Source organism: Dermacentor variabilis, chromosome 4, assembly GCF_050947875.1.
Source record: "Dermacentor variabilis isolate Ectoservices chromosome 4, ASM5094787v1, whole genome shotgun sequence".
Taxonomy (NCBI): Eukaryota; Metazoa; Arthropoda; class Arachnida; order Ixodida; family Ixodidae; genus Dermacentor; species Dermacentor variabilis.
Window position 1 is genome coordinate 192067331 of NC_134571.1, and position 25223 is coordinate 192092553.

Sequence of the window (25223 nt, forward strand, 5' to 3'; positions counted from 1 at the left end):
GGACTTGTTCGGAAAGCGCCAGTGGCCAGTCGGATCCCTAGACGGTGGACCGGATCTAGCACTTTTAGCGCCCTCGGTGCGGCTGACTGGTAGATTGGGGCACCATAGCCCAATCGTGATCGAATTAGTTTGCGAAGATTCATTTAGCACTCCATATCGCTGCCCCATGTTGTGTGGGACGAAATTTTCAGTAAGTTCATTGTTTCTAAGCATTTCACCTTGAGATACTTTATGTGTGGAAGAAAGGTTAGTTTAGAGTCAAGTATGATGCCTAAGAACTTGTGCTCTTTGTTCACAGGGATTTACTGACCATACATTTCGATATTCGGATCTCCAATGAGCCCTTTGTTTCTTGTGAAAAACACACAAGAACTTTTGTTGGGGTTGACTTTAAATGTGTTTTCGTCTGCCCATTTCGACGCTTTGTTCAAGCCCTTTTGTACTTTCCTCTCACACACTGAAAGGTTGCAGGATTTGAAACCTATATGTATTTCATCTGCGTTAACAGAATAGAAAATGGCTGGTGGTAATGGAGCCCGAAGCGTGCTCACCTTCACGATAAAGATCGTGCAGCTAAGCACACCTCCATGGGTACGTCCCTTTCTTTTATAAAAGGTCGCGACAACACATTGCCGAGTTTCACGCGGAACGCACGTTTGGACAAATATATTTCTAGTATGTTTAACATATTTCCACGAATTCCCATTCCCGACAAGTCTCCCAAGATCCCTTAACGCCACGTTGTGTCATACACTTGCTCCATATCAAGGAATATCGATAAGAAGAGCTGTCTATGTACAAATGCATCACGCATATTTCCTTCAATGCATACAAGATGATCAGTCGTGGGCCGCCCTTCTCTAAAGCCACACTGATATGGATGAAGTATATTGTTGAGTTCAAGGAAATGTATTAGACTAGTGTTAATCATTTTTCAAGTAGCTTACACAGACAATTTGAAAGAGCTATCGGGAAACAAGTATATTGTTCAGTTCAAGGAAATGTATTAGTCTACGATTAATCATTTTTCAAATAGTTTACACGGACAACTTGAAAGAGCTATCGGGCGATAACTTGCCGCCAACGAAGGGTCTTTACCAAGATTCAAGACTTTAATAACTATAGCTTCCTTCCATGATGATGGGAGGTATACGGCCGCCCAGATAGAGTTGAAAAACGCCAGAAGGGTCATTTGTGTGTCTTTGTGTACGTTCTTAGTCATGTCAAACATGGTTCTATCAGGTCCCGGTGCAGAGTTTCTACATTTGCTCAATGCAGCTTTCAGCTCGTCAATAATAAAAGGACGATTGTATGATTCATCCGGACGATATTTACGATCCTGTGCATTAAGTTCATCTAAGTGTTTATATTTGAGGAATAATTTTGTCAAATGTGTGGAGCTTGATACATGTTCGAAGTGTTCGCCCAGAGCGTTCGCCTGGTCCTCTAAGGTAGTCCATTGGTCGTCCACTAAGGGCAAATGGTGGATTTGTTGCCCCTTTAGCTTTCTTACGCCATTCCATGCTTTGAACTCTTGGGTGTAGGAAGTGATGCCCGAGAGAAACCTCTCCCAGCTAGCCCTCCTTGCCTGTCTCCGCGTGCAAGTCTTTATTGCGATTTTGGCAGTTTAAATTCTCTGTGGTTTCCTGCAGACGGAGAGCGACAAAGGCAAACTCCACGCTTTGTTTTCTTTCTTTCGTGCCAATCTGCACTGTTCATTCCACCTGGCAGCCCGACTTTTACATGAGAGTCCTTGTGTTTGTGGAATAAATTTTTCTGCGGCGTCTAATATAAAGGAAGCAAAATACGCTACTCCTTCACCTATGTTAAATCAGTGATAACCTGTCGTGATAAATAAGTTCATTCCTTAAAATGATTCCATTCAGCGGAGGCTAGTTTCTACCGTTGGGTATTTGGGGGGCATTCGTGCTGACGTATTGAATTTAACATTACATGAAAGTGATCACTTCCATAGGGATTTTTGATTACATGCCATTGCAAGTGCAGGAAAATTGAAGCAGAGCCAATCGACAGATCTATCAACGAATATGAATTTTATTTATTTATTTATTTATTTATCTATTTATTTATTCATTCACAATACTGCCGGTCTATGCTGAGACCATAGCAGGTGGGCACCATATATATGTACATACACAAAGAACATTCATCATGTTGGAGTTTATAATATTCACCATAATGATGAAAATTACAATACGTTGGCTCTTTCTTGTTGAGGAGGCATGCACCGGAGTTCACAATAAAATTTTCTATGAAATGACCTCCCGCGTCACATGTCGAGTCTTCCCGCATGGTGTTGTGGGCATTAAAATGGCCTACGAGTATGTAGGGGTCCGGAAGCTGATCAATTAGGCTATAAAAATCACTCTTTCCGAGATGATAATTAGGGTGTATGTATATGCAACATACAGTCATCAATTTATTAAAGAGAATTTCCAGAATTGACACTGCCTCAAGGGGCGTCTGAAGGGTGACATGCTGACAAGCTACGGACTTGTCCACAACTACTGCTACAACGCGAGACGAGGTATTCGCCTCGTTGCGGTCTTTACGGGAGATGGCCTACTGACGAAGAAAGTTTGTGTACATTTAAGATGTGTCTCTTGAACACAAAGTACCTTTGGGTTATATTTGTGCAAGGGTTATTTATTGTGATCGAGGTTGTGGATAAGAGCTCTAACGTTGCAGCGTATTCTTTTTGTAGCCATATTGCTGGAGTCCTTATGCTGTGTGTCAAGAGGAGTCAAGTTGGAGAAATGACTTACGGAGCCTTTTGAGACCCCGTGATTCGGGTTTTTACTTTCTTGGAGGGGTCGCTACATTCGCGCCGCTCAAGAGGCGCTGGATGCGCCGTCTGGCTCGGGGTTGTGTCCATCGACTCTTGGGAGCCGCTGGACTTCCGCTTACACGAGCGGGGTGTTTTCACCGTAGGCCTTGCCTCGAAAAGCAGGGCCTTGGAGGCCACCAAGCCAGAGGTCGATGGGCCCTCCGTCAGGCACGACGCAACAGCGCTAGCTGTTGACGCCAAGGGGGCTAGTGGCACGACAGCAACCACATTCTGTGTGGGCAGGGCCGGAACCGGAGTCTGCTGCCACGTTGCCCCCTTGCGCGCCGCATCAGTATACCCCGAGGTATGGCAAAAGGGAACAGGTTTCCGCGCTTCTTGAAATGGGATGCTGTCTTTGATTGTCATTGTGTGTATTTCATTTTCTTTTTTCTATGTGGGGCAAGTTCGAGAGTATGCTGCGTGTCAACCGTCACAATTGAGACAGCGGAGCGTGCCACTAGAGTTTTTGGAATCGTGTTTGTGTTCGCCACATTTTGCAGAGGTCAGTCGGCCACGGTAGCTCTGCGAACCATGGCCATAGCTCTGACACTTGAAGCATCTTCAGGGATTCTGGATGCAATGCCTGACTCTGATTTTCGTATATCCAGTTTCTACGGTTTTTGTAGCACTCTGGATGCAAACGTGAGGATGAGAAGCTTAGTTGGAATATTGTGGTTGTCTCCCTTGATCTTTATTCCTTGCACTTGAATCAGACTGTGTTCTTTCCAACCTTCCAGGAGCTCTTCCTCGCTCACGCTCAAGAGATCTTCATCAGAGATGACTCCTTTACATGTGTTCAATGGTCGATGGGCGGTAACAGTGATTGCCACATTGCGCAATGCTAAGAGACTGCAGAGTTTGCCCTGCTGTTGAGTGTTGCGTACCTCAAGAAGAAGGTCGCCACTGCTCATTTTGGTCACTTTGTAGCCTGCACTTAGTGTGCCGGTAAGACATTTAGCTACGATGAAAGGTGAGGTAGTTGAAAGAGGGGGTAATGATGTCTTAGCCATGCAGAATTCATTCGATTTCGGTAGCTACGCCAACCAACTACCACCGAGCGCAACAAGGGGACGCCACAAGTCCGGGAGGAAACGCAGACGCGAGCTGTACGCAGCTACTACAACTTAATATGAAATCCCCAAGGTTGGATACATGCACCAGGTTAACCCTTGCCGCCTAGAAATTCGGAAGTGAGAAGAAGACAGAAAAGAAGAGAAAGCTAGAGGGAAAACAAAAGATTGAATACAGGTACAGGAAAAGGTAACTGCCCATTTCCTCCAGGTCAGTGAGGGATAGCCGAAAGTGGACGTGGAGGAGCCCGAAGGGCGAGACTAGAAATGAAATAGACTTCATACTCTGCGCTAACCCTGGCATCATACAAGATGTGGACGTGCTCGGCAAGGTGCACTGCAGTGACCACAGAATGGTAAGAACTCGAATTAGCCTAGACCTGAGGAGGAAGCAGAAGAAACTTGTACATAAGAAGCCGATTAAGGAGTTAGCGGCAAGAGGGAAAATAGAGGAATTCGAGATCAAGCTACAGAACAGGTATTCGGTTTTAACTCAGGAAAAAGACCTTAGTGTTCAAGCAATGAACGACAATCTTGTGGGCATCAATAAGGAGTGTGCAATGGAAGTCGGTGGTAATTCCGTTAGGCAGGATACCAGCAAACTATTGCAGGAGACGAAAGATCTGATCAAGAAACGCCATTGTATGAAAGCATCTAACCCTACAGCTAGAATAGAACTGGCAGAACTTTCGAAGTTAATCAACAAGCGTTTGAGAGCTGACATAAGGAAGTATAATATGGATAGAATTGAACGTGCTCTCAGGAACGGAGGAAGCCTAAAAAGAAGAAACTAGGAATCGGCAAGAATCAGATGTATGTGTTAAGAGACAAAGCCGGCAATATCATTACTAATATAGATGAGATAGTTCAAGCGGCTGAGGAGTTCTGTAGAGATTTATACAATGCCAGTGGCACCCACGACGATAATGGAAGAGAAAATAGTCTAGATAAGTTCGAAATCCCAAAGGTAACGCCGGAAGAAGTAAAGAAAGCCTTGGGAGATATGCAAAGGGGGAAGGCAGCTGGGGAGGATCAGGTAACAACAGATTTGTTGAAGGGTGGTGGACAGATTGTTCTAGAGAAACTGGCCACCCTGTCTACGCAATGCCTCATGACCTCGAGCGTACCCGAATCTTGGAAGAACGCTAACATAATCCTAATCCATAAGAAAGGGGACGCCAAAGACTTGAAAAATTATAGACCGATCAGCTTACTGTCCGTTGCCTACAAACTATTTACTAAGGTAATCGCAAATAGAATCAGGAACACCTTAGACTTCTGTCAAGCAAAGGACCAGGCAGGTTTCCGTAAAGGCTACTCAACAATAGATCACATTCACATTATCAATCATGTGATAGAGAAATGTGCGGAATATAACCAACCCTTATATATAGCTTTCATTGATTACGAGAAAGCGTTTGATTCTGTCGAAACCTCAGCAGTCATGGAACCATTACGGAATCAGGGTGTAGACGGGCCGTATGTAAAAATACTGAAAGATATCTATAGCGGCTCCACAGCCACCGTAGTCCTCTGTAAAGCAAGCAACAAAATCCCAATAAAGAAAGGCGTCAGGCAGGGAGATACGATATCTCCAATGCAATTCACAGCGTGTTTATAGGAGGTATTCAGAGACCTGAATTGGGAAGATTTGGGGATAAAATGTAATGGAGAATACCTTAGTAACTTGCGATTCGCTGATGATATTGCCTTGCTTAGTAACTCAGGGGACCAATTGCAATGCATGCTCACTGAGCTGGAGAGGCAAAGCAGAAGAGTGGGTTTAAAAATTAATCTCCAGAAAACTAAAGTAATGCTTAATAGTCTCGGAAGAGAACAGCAATTTACAATAGGCAGCGAGGCACTGAAAGTGGTAAGGGGATATATCTACTTAGGGCAGGTAGAGACGGCGGATCCGGATCATGAGACGGAAATAATCAGAAGTATAAGAATGGGCTGGGGTGCGTTTGGCAGGCATTCTCAGATCATGAACAGCACGTTGCCATTATCCCTCAAGAGAAAAGTATATAATAGCTGTGTCTTACCAGTACTCACCTACGGGGCAGAAACCTAGAGGCTTACGAAAAGGGTTCTACTCAAATTGAGGACGACGCAACGAGCTATGGAAAGAAGAATGATAGGTGTAACGTTAAGGGATAAGGCAAGAGCAAATTGGGTGAGGGAACAAACGAGAGTTAATGACATCTTAGTTGAAATCAAGAAAAAGAAATGGGCATGGGCAGGACATGTAATGAGGAGGGAAGATAACCGATGGTCATTAAGGGTTACGGACTGGATCCCAAGGGAAGCGTAGCAGGGGGCGGCAAAAAGTTAGGTGGGCGGATGAGATTAAGAAGTTTGCAGGCACGGCATGGCCACAATTAGTACATGACCGGGGTTGTTGGAGAAGTATGGGAGAGGCCTCTGCCCTGCAGTGGGCGTAACCAGGCTGATGATGATGATGGGTCAGTCTGGAGGTGCCGTCTCTGTGAAGCAGAGGCCCAAGAGGTGTGTTGCCTCCGCCGGTGGGCCTTAAAGTCCAATCACACAGCATCCCCTTTTCCACAGACACGCCTGAGCCGCGCACGGGCACACGCGGGAATCTCCAACCCTCGTGTGCTCGGGTACGTGGTGTCTCAATACACCAAACGCCTGCTTACGCAGACGCCCCTGCGGGAAATTATTTCTCTATAACGCTCAACATGTTTCCACAAATAACCATTCCCGAGATATCCCGCAGGATACCGTAGCCCCACGTGTTATAGTAGACCTTCTCCGTGTCAATATACACCGACAAAAATATTATTTGCGAAGAAATGCATCACGAACATAGGCTTTGGAGGGCACGAGATGGTCGGTTATGCACCGCCCTCCACGGAAACCACATTGGTGTGGATCAAGCAATTTGTTCGATTCCTTGAAATGTAAGAGACAGCGATATGGTATTTTTTGTTTTTCAAATAGCCTGCGATGACAAATGGTAAGAGCTATCGGGCGGTAACTTGTTACCGAGGATGGGTGTTTACCCTACTTCGAATTTGGGTCAACTATAGCTTCTTTCTACACAGCTAGAAGGAATCCGGCATCCATAATGTTGGTAAAAAGCGTGAGCAGTGTCATTTGTCTGTCACCATGAAGGTTCTTGATCATCTAATACATAATCTTATGAGTTGTCCGTGAAGAGCTGTTGCAAGAGTTTAGAGCAGATTTCAGGTCGGCGATATTGAAACGTCGGTTGTATGGTTAGTTTTTTCTGCATTTGCGGGGGAATATCTTATGTTGTGCTATTACAGCGAAGTTTTTATGACTAGGGTTCCGTGAAATTTTCATCTGAGCGAGAAAAAACCATCATGATCAGAAATGGCTCGTGCCAGAGGTCGCACGTTCGTCATTGTCTTCTTCCACAATTGGTTCGCTGGCGCCTCTCGGTGTAACCGCGCGAACGCACTCGGGCCACTTCTCGCGCGTTCGTTGCCGTCTTTGTCCTCAGCTAGCTCCGTTGTCCCTCAACTGGCCAGCGTTCCAACGTTGCGCCTCGCGCTCGTGGCACTGCTCGTGCCTTCGTTGTCGCCGCCTGCCACAGAGAGAGAGAGAGAGAGAGAGAGAGAGAGAGGGAGAGAGAGAGACTGAAGAGGAAGAGGTGTTATTTTCTGTAGCCCTTTAGGGGGACTATTCAGCGCCTTACTTCTGCCATTGCTGGCTCCGATGGCGCTCATCGTGCCAGCGTCTCCGTGCTGCACTCCATCTCCGAAGGCGCCGACGGCATTCAGCCACTTTCAGTCGGCGCGGTGATTTCGTTCTCAAATTCTTTGCCTCAATATATTCCGAAATGAAAACGCGAATGTGTAATAAATACGTGTGTGTACATATGTTTCCTCACGATGCCCACCGATCCAGACAATAAATGAGTTCGCACTTGTGTTCAAAAAAATGTGTCACCTCTTTGTCGTGTGCTACACAGCTTCGCTAATCATCCACATTCAAATAGTGGAACGACATAGGATCATTTAAAATATTTCATGAATGATCCCGAGTAGTGTTTGGAGCTAGAAACCTGTTAGAAATGTTAACCAGGAGCACCTGCTTGATCTTGTAAGCTCTTCTTTTGGTAATTTACCAGAGGAAATGGATGGGTTAGTTGCCCTTGAGCCTTCCGAATCCGTGCCAGACTTTTGTCTATTCTGTACACGAATAAATTCCCGAGGTAAACCTAACCCAGCTTGCCTTCCTGTTCTGCCATAGCGTTCGCCGTCTCTTTGATTTAAATTGCTTAAATTCGATAAGATTCTCGATATTTGGTTAGCAAGGCAGTGTTTCCCAAGCTTTTTATTGTTTCCTACGCGCATCTCTACACAGATGGTTCCACCAGGGAACACGTCTTCTGCAGGACTGGCCATTTGTTTGTGGGATGAACTTTTCTACTCTGTTATTAATGAAAGTGGTACATTACTACACTCTCGCGTCGTCAATGGTAAGATCTCGTGTAGAATCTCGCGATAGGCATGCAGATTCTTTAAAAGTATTCCAATTAGCGGAGCCCACTTTGCATGAAGAGAAATCTGGAGAGAGTAATGAAAAAATAAAATATGGTCTTTGACGTACCAAAAGCACAATACTGTGACGATTTACAAGCAGCCGCACCTGATACAACAGGGCAGGACACTTTAATTATAGGCAAACTGCAAACGATCACGCAGGGACCTCGTCTTCTCTTCCGCAATGCACGAGATCGTTTTTCTCTACGCGCCGTATATTGGATGTGGCAATACGATCATGAGGCAAGCCGTAGTGGCAATTCTGGATTAACTGTGACCAGCTTGGGATGCTTAACGGGCACCCTACGCACGGCAAACGAGTGTTCTTGCACTTTGCCCCCATCAAATTTGACCGCCGCGGCCAGGATTTGATCGCTTCACTTCAGGCTCAGCAGCGCAACACCAATGAATGAATGAATGAATGAATGAATGAATGAATGAATGAATGAATGAATGAATGAATGAATGTGAGTGGTTTAGTGGCGCAAGGGCCAGATATGGACAAAGAGCGCCAAGACAGTGTTAGTGATTTCGCGGTGGAATGATAAGTTCTTTGAAGAAGATGTGACTTGGCTGTAAAGGGGCCTAAAAATAGTCACTGTAAAGTGCATCAAATCAACGTGCTATAAAATTATGGCGATGACTACTGACGAATACTATGAACATTAAAATCCATTGTAGAAGAATGATGCAAAATAGAAAATATATGAGATGGTAAAATTACTTGGAGCACTGCTCTCTCTCTAGAGCCCGTGGAACACAAGGGCCTAGAGGCAAGTGCTATATGAAAGAGCTATCACAGTGGCATCCTCTCAAGAGAGGACCCGCTACGAACATGTGGGGCTAACAACATGCAAGACAACATCTTTCAGAAAACTTAGGACTGTGTTGGTGTCAAATAAAGGTTCTGGACCGAGTAGCATTACGGGATGTAGGGGGATGTGCTGCCGTTATGCTAGAGAAAAATGTTTCCTTCTCTCAGATTCGGCTGCTCGACACTCCAGGAGCACGTGGAGGACGGTCAGCCTCTCCCCGCATCTACCGCAGGTTGGAGGGTCATTTTCAGTGAGAAGAAAGTTATTTGTGCCAAACGTGTGTCCTATTCTGAGGCGACAGAATCGTACATCTGTTCGCCGTGATTTTGTTACGGAGGGCCAAGAACCTAACTGTGGCTTTATCACGTGCAGTTTATTATTTACTTCTGCGTCCCACATACGTTGACAGTGGTTTCGCAGTTTTCTTCTTGAGAAAGATTTCAGGTCTGTGACAGGGGCCGAAGCAGTAGGACTAACTGCATGCAATGAAATGGATGTGGCCATCTTGTCCGCTAGTACGTGTCCCTCAATGCCCCTATGTCCAGGCACCCAGCATATAATCACATGTTGGTTAGATGTATATGTTTTACGCAGTACGGAGTGAGTTCATCAATTACCGGATGTTTGTGGCTACATAAACACATCAAGGCCTTCACAACAACAAGGGAGTCCGTATATATAACTGATTTCTGAGGTTTTGATTTATTTATATGCTTTACGACCGACAGCAGCGCGTAAGCCTCAGCCGTAAAGATACTAGTTTCCGGATGCAGTACATCGGTTTCCGAGAAGGATGGTCCGACGGCTGCATAGGACACCCCGTCGTGTGACTTCGATGCGTCTGTGTAGAACTCCGTGCAGAAGTATTTGTGCTGGAGTTCCCGGAAATGCATTTCGATTACAATCTTTTGAGCGTGTTTTGTAACTTGCATAAAGGATATATCGCATTGTATCAGCTGCCACTCCCAAGGAGGTAGTAGCTTGGCTGGATGCATTGGGCGAAGCTCGAGGATTGGGACACGCATTTCATCACTAAGCTCCCTCACACGCAGCGAGAAAGGCTCTGAAACGGAGGGAAAATTATAGAAGAGTGTAGCATATGTCATCTCGTTAATGGTTACGGTATTAAAACACGGATGTTGACGATTATAGTGGACTTTCAGAATATACGTTTGGCTGATGTATGTTCTCTGCAGATGAAGTGACCACTCATTTGATTCTACATATAAAGTTTGTATGGGACTCGTTCTGAAAGCGCCAGTGGCCGGATGAGGCTCTTGTAGAGATTCATTAAACATTTCCTGTCGCTGCCCCCATGTTGTGTGGTATAACACTTTAAGTAAGTTCATTGTTTTTAAGCATTTGACCTTGAGCTACTTTATGTGTGGAATAAAAGTTAATTTCGAATCAAGTATGATGCCTAAGAACTTGTGTTCTTTGTTCACAGGAATTCGCTGACCATACATTTCGATACTGGGTTCTGCAATGAGGCATTTCTTTCTTGTGAGAAGCACACATGAACTTTTGTTGGGGTTAACCTTAAATCTGTTTTCTTCTGCCCATTTGGGCACTTCGTTCAAAGCCTGTTGAACTTGCCTCTCACATACTGTAAGGTTGCAGGATTTGAAACCTATCTGTATGTCGTCTACGTAAACAGAATAAAAAAATGGCTGGCGGTAATGAAACTCGAAGGGTGTTCATTTTCACGATGAAGAGCGTGCAGCTAAGTACACCTCCTTGAGGTACACCAGTTTCCTGTATAAAAGGTCGCGACAATACATTGCCGATTTCACGCGGAATGTGCGGTTGGACAAATAGCTTTCTATTAGCACGAGCATATTGCCACGGATGCCAATTCCCGACAAGTCTCTCAAGATTCCATAGCGCCACGTAGTGTCGCACGCCTTCTCCATATCGAAGAATATGGAGAGGAAATATTTTTTATGTAGAAAGGCGTCGCGAATGTTTCCCTCAATGCGCACAAGGTGATCGGTTGTGGACCGCCCTTCTCTAAAGCCACACTGAAAGGGATTGAGGATATTGTTGAGTTCAAGGAAATGTACAAGCCTGCGGTTGACCATTTTTTCAAAAAGCTTACAAAGACAATTTGTAAGAGCTAACGGACGGTAACTTGCCGCCAAGGAAGGGTCTTTACCCTGCTTAAGAACAGGGACCACAATCGCTTCTTTGCATGTGGATGGGAGGTATCCCGTAGCCGAAATAGCGTTGAAAAGCGTGAGTAGTGTAACTTTGGTGTCAGTGTGTAAGCTTCTGATCATTTCGTACATGACTCTATCAGGCCCCGGCGCAGAGCGTTTCCATGTGGTCAAGGCAGCTCTCAACTCAGCAATACTGAACGGCCGGTTATAAAGTTCATTCTGTCTGGATTTTCGTATTATTGGCTTACATTCTTCTATTTGTTTGCATTTAAAAAAGGATTGCGAATAATGGTTTGAACTCGACACGCTCTCAAAGCGTTGTCCAAGTGACTCTGCCTGATCTTTCAGTGTTTCACCTTGTGTGTTCACCAAAGGAAGTGAATATGTTTGTCGCCCTTTTATCCTATTAACCCTATTCCAGATTTTGGCCTCATCTGTATAGGAGTTGATGCCAGATAAAAACTTCTGCCAACTCTCTCTTCTGGCCTGTCGGCGGGTTCGCCTGCCTTGGGATTTTACTTGATTAAAATTTATAAGATTCTCCGCAGTGGGGGAGGCGCGTGGCAACCTCCACGCTTTGTTTTGTTTCTTACGAGTGATCCTACAATCGTCGTTCCACCTCGGGACACGCCGTTTGCATGCCAATCAATTTACTTGTGATATACATTTAGTTGCGGCATCTATTATGATGGCTGTAAAATATTCCACAGCAGCATCAATTCCTAACGAGGACATGTCATACCATGATATACTAGTTAAGTTTCAAAATTTCTCCTAGTCTGGTGTCTCAATCTTCCACCTAGGAGCCTGTGGTGGATAGTCCTCTTTAAGTGTTCTTAATAGTATGGGGAAATGGTCGCTTCCGTAAGGATTGTTCGTAACTTCCCATTCGAGTTCAGGCAGTCGGGACGGGGAAACTATGTTCAGATCAATTGAAGAAATGGTATTGTTTGCAAGACAGTAATATGTGGGTTTCTTCTTATTCAGAAGGCACGCACCAGAAAAAAAAGGAACTGTTCAACAAGACGACCTCGCGCATATATACGAGAGTCGCCCCACAGGGAGCTGTGCGCATTGAAATCGCCAAGAACAACACAAGGTTCTGGCAGTTGATCTATAAAGGATTGGAATTCATGTTTCGTTAATTTGTTGTGGGGGGGTTCATAAAGGGAGCAAATGGTGACGAGTTTATTTAGAAGAACAGCTCGAACAGCCACTGCTTCAAGGGGCGTTTGTAGCTGTAAACGCTGACAGGAGATACCTTTATGAATTAAAATGGCAACACCGCCAGATGATACGACAGCATCATCGCGATCTTTGCGGAACTTGACATACGGTTGGAGAAAGTTTGTGTGTTGTGGTTTTAAGTGTGTTTCCTGAAGACACAGTACTTTTGGATTGTGTTTTTAGATAAGCTCTTATACGTCATCAAGGTTCCTAAGAAGACCTCTGAAATTCCATTGAATTATTTGTGTAGCCATATTGGAAGTAAATAAGTGCTGTGTGTATGGAAACGGAGGTGATGCCTTAGGTTACAGAGCTCTTTCGAGGCCCTGTAACGGGGGTTCTGCCCTTTCTGGAGCGTTCGAGGGAGCCTCGACGATCCTTAGGCGTTTGGTGAGCCTTGACGACAGGTGTAGTGTCGATTGCCTCTTGTAAGGCGCCGGACGCGTGCTCTTGCGAGCGAGAAGTTACAATGGAGAGTCCTGCCTTGGAGGGCGAGACCCCTGCGCCCACCAGCCCGGAGGTCGATGGGGAACCCTGCGGGATTTGGCTGCGCCGGCAGTTGCCAACGCTGGAAGGGGTCGGGCAGGTTGGGGCAGCCTCGGCTGCGCCCACCTTCGGGGTCGATGGTCCCTCTTGCTGTGTTGACGGAGCAGCGCTAGCTGGGGGCAGATGGCGTAACTGCCAACTCACTGCCTGTGGTGGGTCGGACGGCCACCGGAGGCCGTTGTGACGCTGCCCCCTTACGCGCCACATCGGCAAAGTTGCTCTTAGACAGGTATGACACCCGCCTACGTGCCTCTTTGAAAGATATGTTTTCTTTGACTTTGATAGTCACAATCTATTTTTCTCTTTTTCAGGATGGGCAGGCACGCGAGTATGCGGAATGCTTCCCATCACAGTTGACACAATGTGGAGTCATTTGGCACGTTTCGGAGGAATGTTCTTTGTCACTGCACATGGCACATGTCAGCTGGCCTCGACAGTTCTGTGAACTGTGGCCGAGCCTTTGGCACTTAAAGCATCTAAGAGGACTGGGCTCATATGGCCTAACACAAAGTTTGATATAACCAGCCTCGTTGGACTCGGGAAGGACACTTGAGCCGAAAGTGAGTATCACATGTTTAATCTTGATCTCTTTTCCATCTCTCCTCATCTTAATTCGTTTAACATTGATAACATTCTGGTCACTGAAGCCCTCCAAGAGTTCAGCCTCAGTGAGCTCCATCATGTCATCGTCAGAGACAACACCACGGGTGGTGTTCATCGTGCGGTGCGGGGTTATAATTATTTGGGTTTCCCCAAATGACACTAGTGTTGACAATTTTTCATATTGTTTTTGATCGCGGAGCTCCAAGAGGAGATCACCGCTTGACATCCTCGACGCCTTATATCCAGGACCAAAGGCTTCAGTCAGCGACTTCGAAACAAGGAAGGGTGAGATAGTTCTTACTGGTTTATCTGGTTTTGCAGAGTGGATGAAATGCAAACGCGGGAAGGATTCTTTTATGCGGCCAAAAAATTGGAAGGCTTCATCGGTGCGCCCTCTTTTCTGAGGGCGATCAGGTAGTGGAGGGAAGGAAGTAGCCATGAGTGGACGTGTAGTTTTCGGCAGCAACGCCTACCACCCACCATGGAGTCCAAGAAGGGGACGCTGCAGGGCCTGGAAAAACAGGGCCTGCAAACGCCAGCTGTACGTTGCCACTATAACCCAATATGACATAAGGTTAACCCTTGTCGCCAAGAAGAAGGAAGTAAATAGAACAGAGAACGAGACAGGAAAGGTGGAAAGTAAGGGAAAGACGAAGGTTGTAGGAAGAGAGAGACAGGAAAAGGCGACTGCCGATTTCCTCAAGGTGGGTCAGTCTGGAGGTGCCGTCTATGTGAAGCCGAGGCCGAAGAGGTGTGTTGCCTCCGCCGGGGGGCCTTAAAGGTCCAAACACCCAGCATCGGCTCAACCCCCAGGATCCCCTTTTCCCCAGACACGGCTAAGCCGCGCACGGCTCCACGCGGGAGGGTCCAACCCTCGTGTGCTCGGGTACGTGGTGTCGCCACACACCAAACGCCTGCTGACGCAGACGCCCCTGCGGGGGGTTTCCTTCTTAAGAAAGACTTCAGGTCTGTGATAGGGACCGAAGCAGTAGGATTAACTGCATGCAATAAAATTGAAGTGGCCATCTAGTCCGCTAGAACGCTTCCCTCTATGCCGCTTATGTCCAGGCACCCAGCATATAATCACATGTTAGATATATATGCTTTGCACAGTACGCAGTACAGTTCAATAATTACCGGATTTTTGTGGTTACAGAAAGACATCAAGGCCTTCACAACACTAACGGAGTCCGTATATATAACAGATTTCTGGAGTTTTCATTCATTTATATGCTTTAAGGCCGGCAGCAGTGCGTAGTCTCAGCCGTAAATCTACTAGTTTCCGGATGCAGTACGTCGGATTCTGAGAAGGATGGCCGATGGCTGCATAGGACAACCCCTCGCGTGTCTTCGATGCGCCTGTGTAGAACTCGGTGTAGGCGTACTTGTACTGGAGTTCCAGGAAATGCATTTAGATTTCAATCTCTGGAGCGTGCTTTGCAACTTGAGTGAAAGATGTATCGCATGGTATAAGGTGCCACTCCGAAGGAGGTACCAGCTTGGCTGGATGCATTAGGCGAAGCTCAAAGGGTGGGACATGCATTTCTTCACTAAGCTCCCTGACACGCAGAGAGAAAGGTTGCCTTACAGAGGGACGATTGCGTAAGAGTGTAGCATATGTCACATCTTTAACGGTATTAAAACACGGATGTTGAGGATTAGAGGGCACTTTCAGAAAATATGTTTGGCTGATATATGTTCTCTGCAGATGAAGTGCCCACTCATTTGTTTCGACGTATAAACTTTCAATGGGACTTGTTCTGAAAGCGCCCATGGCTAAGCGGATTCCTAGATGGTGGACCGGATCTAGCATCTTTATCGCGCTCGGGGCGGCAGAATGATAAATCACGGCACCATAATCTAATGGTTACCGAATCAGGCTCTTATAGAGATTAATTAAGCACGTCCAGTCACTACCCCACGTAGTCTGCGATAGAAGTTTCGTTAGGTTCATTGTTTTCAGACATATTCCATTAAGATATTTAATGTGTGGGATGAAAGCGAGTCTATTGTCAAGTACAACACCTAGACATTTGCGTTCTTTGTTTACAGGTATCTGTTCACACAGTTCTAAGCAAGGATCCGGAACCAGGCATCTCTTTCTTGTAAACAGAACACAAGAACTCTTGTGAGGATTGATTTTAAATCCATTTTTCTCTGCCCACTATGACACCTTGTTCAAACCATGCTGTACCTGTCTCTCGCACACTGCGAGGTTACAGGAATTGAAACCCATTTGTATGTCGTCCACGTAGAGGGATTAAAATATGGCTGGTGGTAAGGAAGCACGGAGTGTTGTCATCCTAACAATGAAGAGTGTGCAACTGAGCGCGCCTCCCTGAGGTACACCAGTTTCTTGTGTGAAAGGACGTGACAGTAGATTGCCGACTTTTACCGGGAATGTAGGATTTCGCAAGTAGCTTTTTATTATGCTTAGCATATTACCATGAATGCTAATTTCTGACAAATCTCTCAAGATGCCGTAGCGCCACGTTGTGTCATACGCCTTCTTCATGTCGAGGAATATGAATAAGAAAAACTGTTTGTGTACAAATGCGTCACGAATATTTCCTTCAACACGTACCAGATGATAGGTTGTGGAGCGTCCTTCTCGGAAGCCGCACTGATAGGGATCAAGCATTTTGCTCATTTCAAGAAACTGTATGAGTCGCTTATTTGCCATTTTTTCAAATAACTCACAAATGCAACTTGTGAGGGGTGTCGGCCGGTAACTTGCCACTGAGAAAGAGTCCTTGCCTTGTTTCAAAACAGGGACCACAATGGCTTCTTTCCATGCGATTGGAAGGTACCCTGAATCCCAGGTAGTGTTGAAAAGTCTAAGTAGTGTAACTTGCGCACCATTGTGTAAGTTTTTGAGCATTTCATACATGATTCTACCAGATCCTGGTGCAGAGCTCTTGCATGCGCTCAAGGCAGCTCGCAACTCTGCAATACCCAAAGGACGGTATAACGGTTCATTCTGCCGACACCTTCTTATGAGTGGCTTACATTCTTCTATCTGTTTGTATTTTAGAAAGGATAGCGAATAATTTGTTGGACTTGACACGCTCTCAAAATACTCCCCAAGTGAGTCTGCCTGGTCTTTCCGTGTATCGCCCTGTGTGTTTACCGGAGGGAGTGAATACATTGGTCGACCTCTAATTCTATTTACCCTGTTCCAGACTTTGGCCTCATCTGTAAACGAGTTAATACTCTATTTAAAGTTCTGCCAACTTCCGCTTCTGGCCTGCCTACGGGTTCTCCTGCCTTGGGATTTTACTTTCTTAAAGTTGATAAGATTCTCTGCAGTGGGGGAAGCGCGTAGCAGCCCCCACGCTTTGTTCTGTTTCTTACGAGCGATTCTACATTCGTCGTTCTACCACGGGACACGCCGTCTGCATGCCGAGCGACTTCCTTCAGATATGCATTTAGATGCGGCATCTATTATGAACGCTGTAAAATACTTCACAGCAGCATCAATTTCTAAAGAAGACATAACAGCCGATGAGATGCTAGTGATTGATCGAAATTTCTTCCAGTCGGCTGTATCTATCTTCCACTTAGGAGCTTGTGGAGGAAATTCATTTTCTTTAGATGTTCTTAGCAGTACGGGGAAGTGATCGCTCCGTAAGGATTCCTCGTAACATCCCATGCGAGTTCGGGCAATATAGACGCGGAAACTATACTAATATCTATTGACAAAAATGTTCTGTTTGCAAAAGAGTAATATGTGGGTTCTTTCTTATTTAGAAGGCACGATCCAGAAGAAAAAAGGAACTGTTCAACGAGACGTACCTCGCGCCTTGATACGAGAGTCTCCCCACAAGCTGCTGTGTGCATTGAAATCATAAGGTTACAACATAATCATAAGGTAACAACATAAGGTTCTGGCAATTCATCTATGTAGGACTGAAATTCTGGATTGTTTAATTTGCAATGTGGGGGTATGTAAAGCGAACAAATAGTGATGAGTTTGTTTAGCAGGACAACTCAAACCGTCACTGCTTCGAGAGCCGTTCGTAGCTGTATACGTTGACACGCTATACTTTTTTGAATTACAATGGCAACACCGCCCGATGATGCGATAGCATCATCGCGTTCTTTGCGAAAAGTAACATGCTGTCGAAGAAAATTAGTGTGTTTTGGTTTTAAGTGTGTTTCCTGTACACAGCACTCTTGGATTGTGTTGGTGAATCAGTTCTTGTACATCATCAAGGTTTCTAAGGAGACCTCTGACGTTCCATTGAATAATTTGTGTATCCATATTGGAAGTAAATAGGTGCTGTGTGTGCGGAAATGGAAGTGATGCATTAGATTACAGAGCTCTTTCGAGACCCTGTAACCGGGCTTTTGCCTTTTCTGGAGCGTTCGAGGGAGCCTCGCCGCTGCTTAGGCGCTTGGTGCGCCCTGAGGATAGGTGTTGCGCCCATTACGTCTTGTGAGGCGCCGGACACGCGCTCTTGCTAGCGAGAAGCTTTTCGAGAGAATCTCATCTCGGAAGGCAAGACCCCTGCGCCCACCAGCCCGGAGGTCGATGGGGCTCCCTATGGGATTTGGCTGCGCAGGCTGCTGCCAGCGCTGGAAGGGGCCGAGGAGGTTGAGGCAGCCTCGGCTGCGCCCACCTTCGGGGCCGCTATCGGTCCTGCGGGATGGCTGCGTGTAGCGCAGGTCGCCGCAGATAACTCTTGTGGGGCCCGCAGCTCAAGGGTAGCCTGGCCTGTTTGCTGGTTGAATGGAGTAGTCTTACCTACTTCCACCCTGCGGGCAGGAGCCAAAGGTACCTGCTCGCTCCACGCGGGCAGGGCACTTGGCAATGGCCGCTGCGACGCTGGCCCCGACGCGCCGCATCAGCATACGCTGTGCTCTGGAAAGGTGAGCACCTCCTACGGGCTTCCTTAAACGAAACGTTTTCTTTGACTATGAGGGTGATTATTTCTTTTTCTTTCTTCCAGTTCGGACAGCAGCGTCAGTAGGCTGGATGGTCACCACTGTAGTTCACACAGTAAGGTGCGCCACTGCAGTTGTCGGAGGGGTGGCCCCGGACACTACACTTTGCACAAGTTATTTGACCACGACAGCTCTGCGAGCCATAGCCGAACCTCTGACATTTGAAACGCCGTCTAGGGTTGGGGATATATGGTCGCACATTTAACCAGATGTATCCTGTTTCGATGGTTTCTGGCAGTACGCTGGATGCAAATGTTAGGACAAGATACTTAGTGGGGATTTCCTTGTTGTCTCGTCTAAGTATAATACGTTTTACATCAGTGACATTTTGTTCTTTCCACCCTTCCAGGAGTTCAGTTTCTGTCAAGTCTAGGAGTTCTGCCTCTGGCACGACTCCCCGTGAGCTATTCATTGTTCGGTGTTGTGTAACAGAAATTGGTATGTTTCCAAATGTCACAAGACTGCCAAGCTTCTCGTACTGATGTTTCTGAGGGATCTGAATTAGAAGGTCCCCGCTAGCTATTTTCGTTGCTTTATAACCTGACTCTATGGCTTCGGTTAATGATTTTGCTACTATGAAAGGGGAAATAAATGTGGCCGGTTTTTCGGAGTTCTCGCTGTGCACAACGTGGTATTTCGGATATGTCTCTCTTGTTCTGGTCAAGCATGTGGTTAGGTCATCGGTGCGTCCCCTCTTTTGAGGGTGACGATCAAGTATGCGGGGAAATGCGGGTGTTCCCATAGTACTTTCTTTTCTTTTCGGTGGCAATGGCGGCCACCCACCACGCAGCCCAACTAGGGGACGCTGCAGCACTTTACGAGTAAGGCTGCAGGCGCCAACCGTACATTGCCACTATAAGCTAATGTATTATACCCAAGGGAGGGCACATACACAAGGTTAACCCTAGCCGCCTAGGAAAATTAGGAAGTGACGGAAGAAAAGAGATGAACGGACAGTAAAAGAAAGAACATATGAAAGAAAAAGGTTGAAGAGGTGGATAGGAACAGGCGACTGCCGATTTCCCCCGGGTGGGTCAGTCCGGGGGTGCCGCCTATGTGAAGCTGAGGCTGAAGAGGTGTGTTGCCTCCGCCGGGGCGCCTTAAAGGTCCAAACACCCAGCATCGGCTCAACCCCCAGGATCCCCTTTTCCCCAGACACGGCTAAGCCCCGCACGGCTACACGCGGGAGGTCCAACCCTCGTGTGCTCGGGTACGGCGCAACACCAAAGCCAGTACGCAACCACGGCAATTTGGAGGAGAGTCTTGTTGCTGTTTTAGATCCAGTGTAATAGGGAAGTAGTCGTCCCCAAACGGATTTCTGACAAAACTTCATTCGAATTCAGCAAGAAGCGTGGTAGATCCTAGTGCTAAATGAATTCAACAATAGGAATTATGTGCAATATTGGGGGGGAAACACAGGGAGATATAAATTCAAGACGAAGAGTAAAACGAGAACAAAGTAAAAGAACGAAGTTAAAGTTTCGATAAGTGGACTTGTCGCCTTGAAAAAGACAAGTCCACTGGTAGAAACGTTGGCTCCTGCTTCGACCTTGTTCTGGTTTTGCTCATCGTGCAATATTGTAGTAGGTGAGGTTTTTCTTGGTAAATAGGCACGCGCCAGAAGTCACAAAGAAGTTTTCGATAAGTTGACCCTTCCTGTCACACCGAGAGTCTCCCCATAAATTGCTGTGAGCTCTAAAGTCCCCAACGACAAGACAACGTTAAGTAAGCTGGTCAATACTGCCATCGAATTCCGTTTTGCCCAGGGGATAGTTTGGAGGTACGTAGATGGAGCAGCCCGAAAACAAATTATAATAAAGAATCGAAGAGTATCGCTACACCGCCGGATGAGATTTTAGCCTCGTCACGGTGTTTGCGAAAAATGACATATAGCCGGAAAAAATTTGTCATTATGTTTTACATTTGCTTCCTGAACAAACAGAACCTTTGGGTGAAGTTTGTGTAAGAGCTCTTTAGTGTCATGATTGTGCAGAAGACCTCTCATATTCCACTAAAAATCTGTGCATCCATTTTCAAACAATGCTATGCTTTGTGTTTAGGAAAGAAACTATTAGCTGACGACGCCCTTTCCCAGCGCCGCGATGGGCGCTATGTTTTTGGAACGGTTGGGAGAATTCGGCCGCTTCTTAGGCGCTGGTTGCTCTGACTGGCAGGGACTTAGGTAAGTCCATCGCCTCTTGTGGTGCAGTGGACACCCGCTTTCTCTGGCGATGGGTTCGCTTTAAAGCGGCGCCTCGATACACCAGACCCGGGAGGCCAAGAAACCAGAAGTCGATGGGGCCTTCTCAGAAGACGGCGAAGCAGTGCCGGCTGCGGTCGCCGAGGGGAGTTAAGGCACCGCCGCGGCCACGCTCTTTGTGCGCCGGGCCAATGGCCGAAATACGTTGCGGCGTTGTCCCCTTACGCGCCGCATCAGCGTAATCTGCGGCATGAAGAAATGAAACCCGTTTTTGTTCTTCCTGAAACCAGATGTTCTCCTTAACTTGAAGTGTGGGGATAACGTTTTCCTTTTTTCCACGTGGGGTTCAAACATGGGCACGCTGCGTGCACACCATCCAGTTTTTGACATTGGAGAGTGGCACTATAGTTGTTAAAGTTGAGTTCGTACTCACCACATTTTCCACAGGTCAGTCGGCCTCGGCAGCTTTGCGAGTCATGGCTGAATCTTATGCACTTCTACGCGGGTTTGGGATACAAGCTCGTGTCTATGTCTTTGTATACCCTTTCGAGGGAATATGGCAGTGTACTCGATGCAGTGATGAGTATAAGGTGTTTGGTAGGGATTTCCTTGTGCTCACGTTTGACTTTTATTCCTTGGACTTTGATAATGTTCTCGCACTTCCATCCCTCGAAAAGCTCTTCGGTCAAATTTAGGAGATCGTTGCCTCACATGACCCTCAGTCCGTATTCATGGAGCGGTGTGCGGTCACCGTGATTGGTGATAAGCGACCGCCACAAGGTTGGCGAGTTTTCCATGTTGTTGGATGTCGCGGACCTCAAGAAGGAAGTGGTCACTCACTACCTTGATAACTTTGTATACAGGTCCAATTGTGCCAATAACGCGTTTCGCAGCAATACAGCGAGACAGCTTTCACACGGTGTTTTCAGGATGCGGACTGTACACGACATCAAAACAAGGGAAAGCTTCTGCTGGACAAAAAATCTCGAGGCTTCACTGGTGTGCTCTCCATTAGCAAGAAGACGACCATCAAGTGGTGGGAACGACGTTTTGGCCAGCAAAAAAATAATTATATTTCGGCATCTATGTGTGCCGCCCATCCACCAAACCCAACAAACCGACGCTAGCTGAGAGACCCAAAGGAAACGCAGACGCCAACTGTGCGTAACTGCAACAACCCAAGAGAGGATACGTTACACACGCATAACCCTTGCCACCCGGAAATTCGGAAGTGAGAAGAAGTGAACAGAAGATAGGAAAGATGAAAAGGTGAGAGAGACAACAATATTGAAGAGGGGTGCAGGAAAAGGCGACTGCCAATTTCCTTCAGGTGGGTAAGTCTGGCTGCTCAGTCTGTTTCAAGCAGGGGTAGGTGTGTTGCCTACACCGAGGTGTCATGGAGGTCCATTCACCCGGTATCGGCTCGACCCCGAGAATCCCATTTCCCGGGACACGGATACGAGCCGGAGGGTCCAACCCCCCTGTGCTGAGCTCCGTAAAGTCGCACCGCGCCAAACGCCTGCTGGCGCAGACGCCCCTGCGGCGGCTGCCATAGTGCATGAATTAGCCCAACAATCAATTTTGACGCCTCGAAGTTTTCTTGCAGAAGAGCGAGAACTGCATTTTGTTATTTCTTGCCGTGCCTGCGTATGTGGACTACTATGTAGAGAATCGGGCTACATTGCTTCGTGACTTTTGTGACAATCCGACCATTGGAGACGTCATCATTTTTCGTTATAGAGTGGCCGCATTCTTTAGCCAAATAAGTCGGAGTGCGCTCCCCGGTGCATGTTTCACCTTTTCACACGCTGCCATGCTTCTTTTTCCATGCCCGAGCCCAATCAGAAGACGGGCGCTGTGTGTGCGATGTCGTGTATAGAAGAGTTGCACGACGCACAACATCGGGTGCGCCCTTAGACAGATTTCTGCCTTGATTTTTACAGTAATCTGGGCCGATTACGAAGGCGCTGAATGTCTCATATCCTCTAAACGTGCTAGTTGCGCGACGGAATGAGTGCTGAGGTTGCTGTTCACGCGTACTATGCAAGCGTCTCTCATGTAACCTGTAGAGCAACTGGCTGCAGTGCTGCGGTACACCTGCCGAAAAGCTATCATCGGATACGTAATCTTATAGAGTGAAAACGTTTTCAACCTATTAGCGTGGAGCACGCCCCTGCGCGTGTTCTTGCCTGTCCTCAAGTGCCTGTTCTCCTCGCTTCTTGCTTGCAAAGCATAAAGGAGGAAATTCACTGAAGAACGCGAAATTCCGGGGGGTTAGAGGGAGGCAGTTTCTTCGTAGTGATTAGTAGAAAGCCGTGAAGTGGATATGCATAAATTGTATAATTGTAGCGTTTGGCAAAAGAACCGGAGGAGCAAGGATCTATCTAGAAAACATACTTACAGTATAAAGGTCTTCCATTTTCGAATTAGCATATAGAGTTCGTCCGTATGCTGGACGTCCGCCTATGCAGAGCAGAAGAGCACTCAGGGTAAATCTCCCCATGTATGCGTTCGTCATGGGCAGCGATATTTTCCCTCCAAAGTGAGGGACGATACGAAGAGGTTTGGGAACAGTAGCGCAAGACATGCGTACATATATACAGATGCGATCAAAATCACGTGACCAATATTTTAAGGTTATTGCTCTCCCAGTTTTCTTAATCCGACTTGTTCATCAGGACTGTGAGAATGATTGAGGATTCTGCTGATGCTAGCATAGTCATGCATTCTTTGCTACGCTAAGGTTGTTGCTCTTGCAGTTTTCTTAATCCGACTTGTTCACACGACTGTGAGAATGATTGAGGATTCTGCTCATGTTAGCATGGTAATGCATTCTTTGGTGTCGTTAAAGCCAGTGCTAAAAGCTAAGAAAGCCCTCGTACAAACTTAGCTTAATTTTCTTTTGCGGCATCGAGAACTCCCTTTTCCTAATGTAAGCATTTATAGTTATTTTTTATTCTATATTATCAATCAAGCGAAAGTGAAAAGGCGTAGGGGTCGGCAGCGAACGCCGACAACTCCTCTGCTTATTTTTTTTCTTAAAGAAAGATATACGGGCATATAAGTGACATTGGTTTTTTTATTATTTTATGAGAGCTGATGTGTTCGCTGCAATACTCAACTTCATTTTCCTCTCTTGACATTAAATCTGCCGCAGGAGTTAAGTGCATACTCAGGACTTGTGGAAAAATTTAAATCGGCCATATGGAACGATGGGCGAACAACTTTTGCATGCTCAAAAACTGAAAGAAAAAATTACGCACGTTTTTTGGTGCACGTTACCTGATCTGGATATCAGCGGCAACTTCAGGGGACAAATATTTTACGGTATGTCTGAGCTAACGCTAGCCAAGCTGTAAATATAAAATATTTAGAAAACACTATGTAAGAAACGATTTGCAAACCTACGGTGTTCGGTCTAGAGGTTGTACCAACGAATACCATAGTTCTTAATAGGGCACCCTATATAAGTAATAGCAAAATCAGCATAGGTCTGTTGGATTACGACGCTGTCAATTATCAAAAATATTGGTTGTCTCTGTATCGGCGAAGCCCCCACCAACCTACACACTTTTCAGTCTCATTTCATGGGTGCCGCTCTTTAACATGCCTTATTCTTGTGCCGCTGATTTTTGCTCAGTGACGGGATAATGCAATTAATGTATGTGCTTCACACTGTTAAAGAAGGTTACACCCCTTGGGGCTTATCTTGTCCCACAACGACAATCGTCATCTGCCTTGCTTGCGCTTCCTTTCTTGAAAACTCAGCACTCGCTACTTTTCTGTGCAGAATATTATATCACGCTGATAACGCGCAAGCCGTTCGTTTCTTGGAAGTACCGCGCTCGCAGCGTTTAAGAAAGCGAATGCGGGCAAGACAGATGACGGCTATTGAGTTATAGTGCATCACGCGTCAAAACCACGATCTCATTATGAGACACACCGTAGTGGGGGACACCGGATTAATTTTTATCACCTGGGGTTCTTTAACGTGCACCTAAGTCTAAGTGCGCGGGTGTTTTGCACTTCGTGCCCATGAAAATGCAGCCGCCGTGGCCGGGAGTTGATCCCGCGACCTCGTGCTTAGAAGTGGAACACCAAAGCCACCAAGCAACCACGGCGGGGGTGATGACGGTTACTGTTGCGGGACAAGATACGACCCCAAGGGTGTAAACATTTTTAAGAGTGCAAGTAGCACATACATCGGTTGGGGGTTTTCTGCTGATAAACGTTTGATTGTAGCATATGTCTCGATCTACTTCGTGTTTGCGTC

At 46.5% G+C, this 25223-nt stretch overlaps 1 protein-coding gene across 25 annotated transcripts in view; it reads right to left on the reverse strand.

The window, feature by feature from the left end:
- LOC142580028 (uncharacterized) overlaps positions 1-23504 on the reverse strand; it is a 170579-nt gene extending 147075 nt beyond the window's left edge. For 24 of the 25 annotated variants that reach the window (XR_012827543.1, XR_012827542.1, XR_012827532.1 and 21 more), the window contains exon 1: positions 23352-23504. Coding sequence is in view for 8 of the 25 variants with exons in the window: in XM_075690758.1 (XP_075546873.1) it covers positions 23352-23468 (117 nt within the window). In the remaining 17 variants the exon portion in view is untranslated. Of the gene's footprint in view, positions 1-9945; positions 10332-23351 lie in introns of those variants that run through there. The other variant, XR_012827535.1, reaches the window with a different exon arrangement.
- Between the last annotated feature and the right edge of the window lie 1719 nt (positions 23505-25223).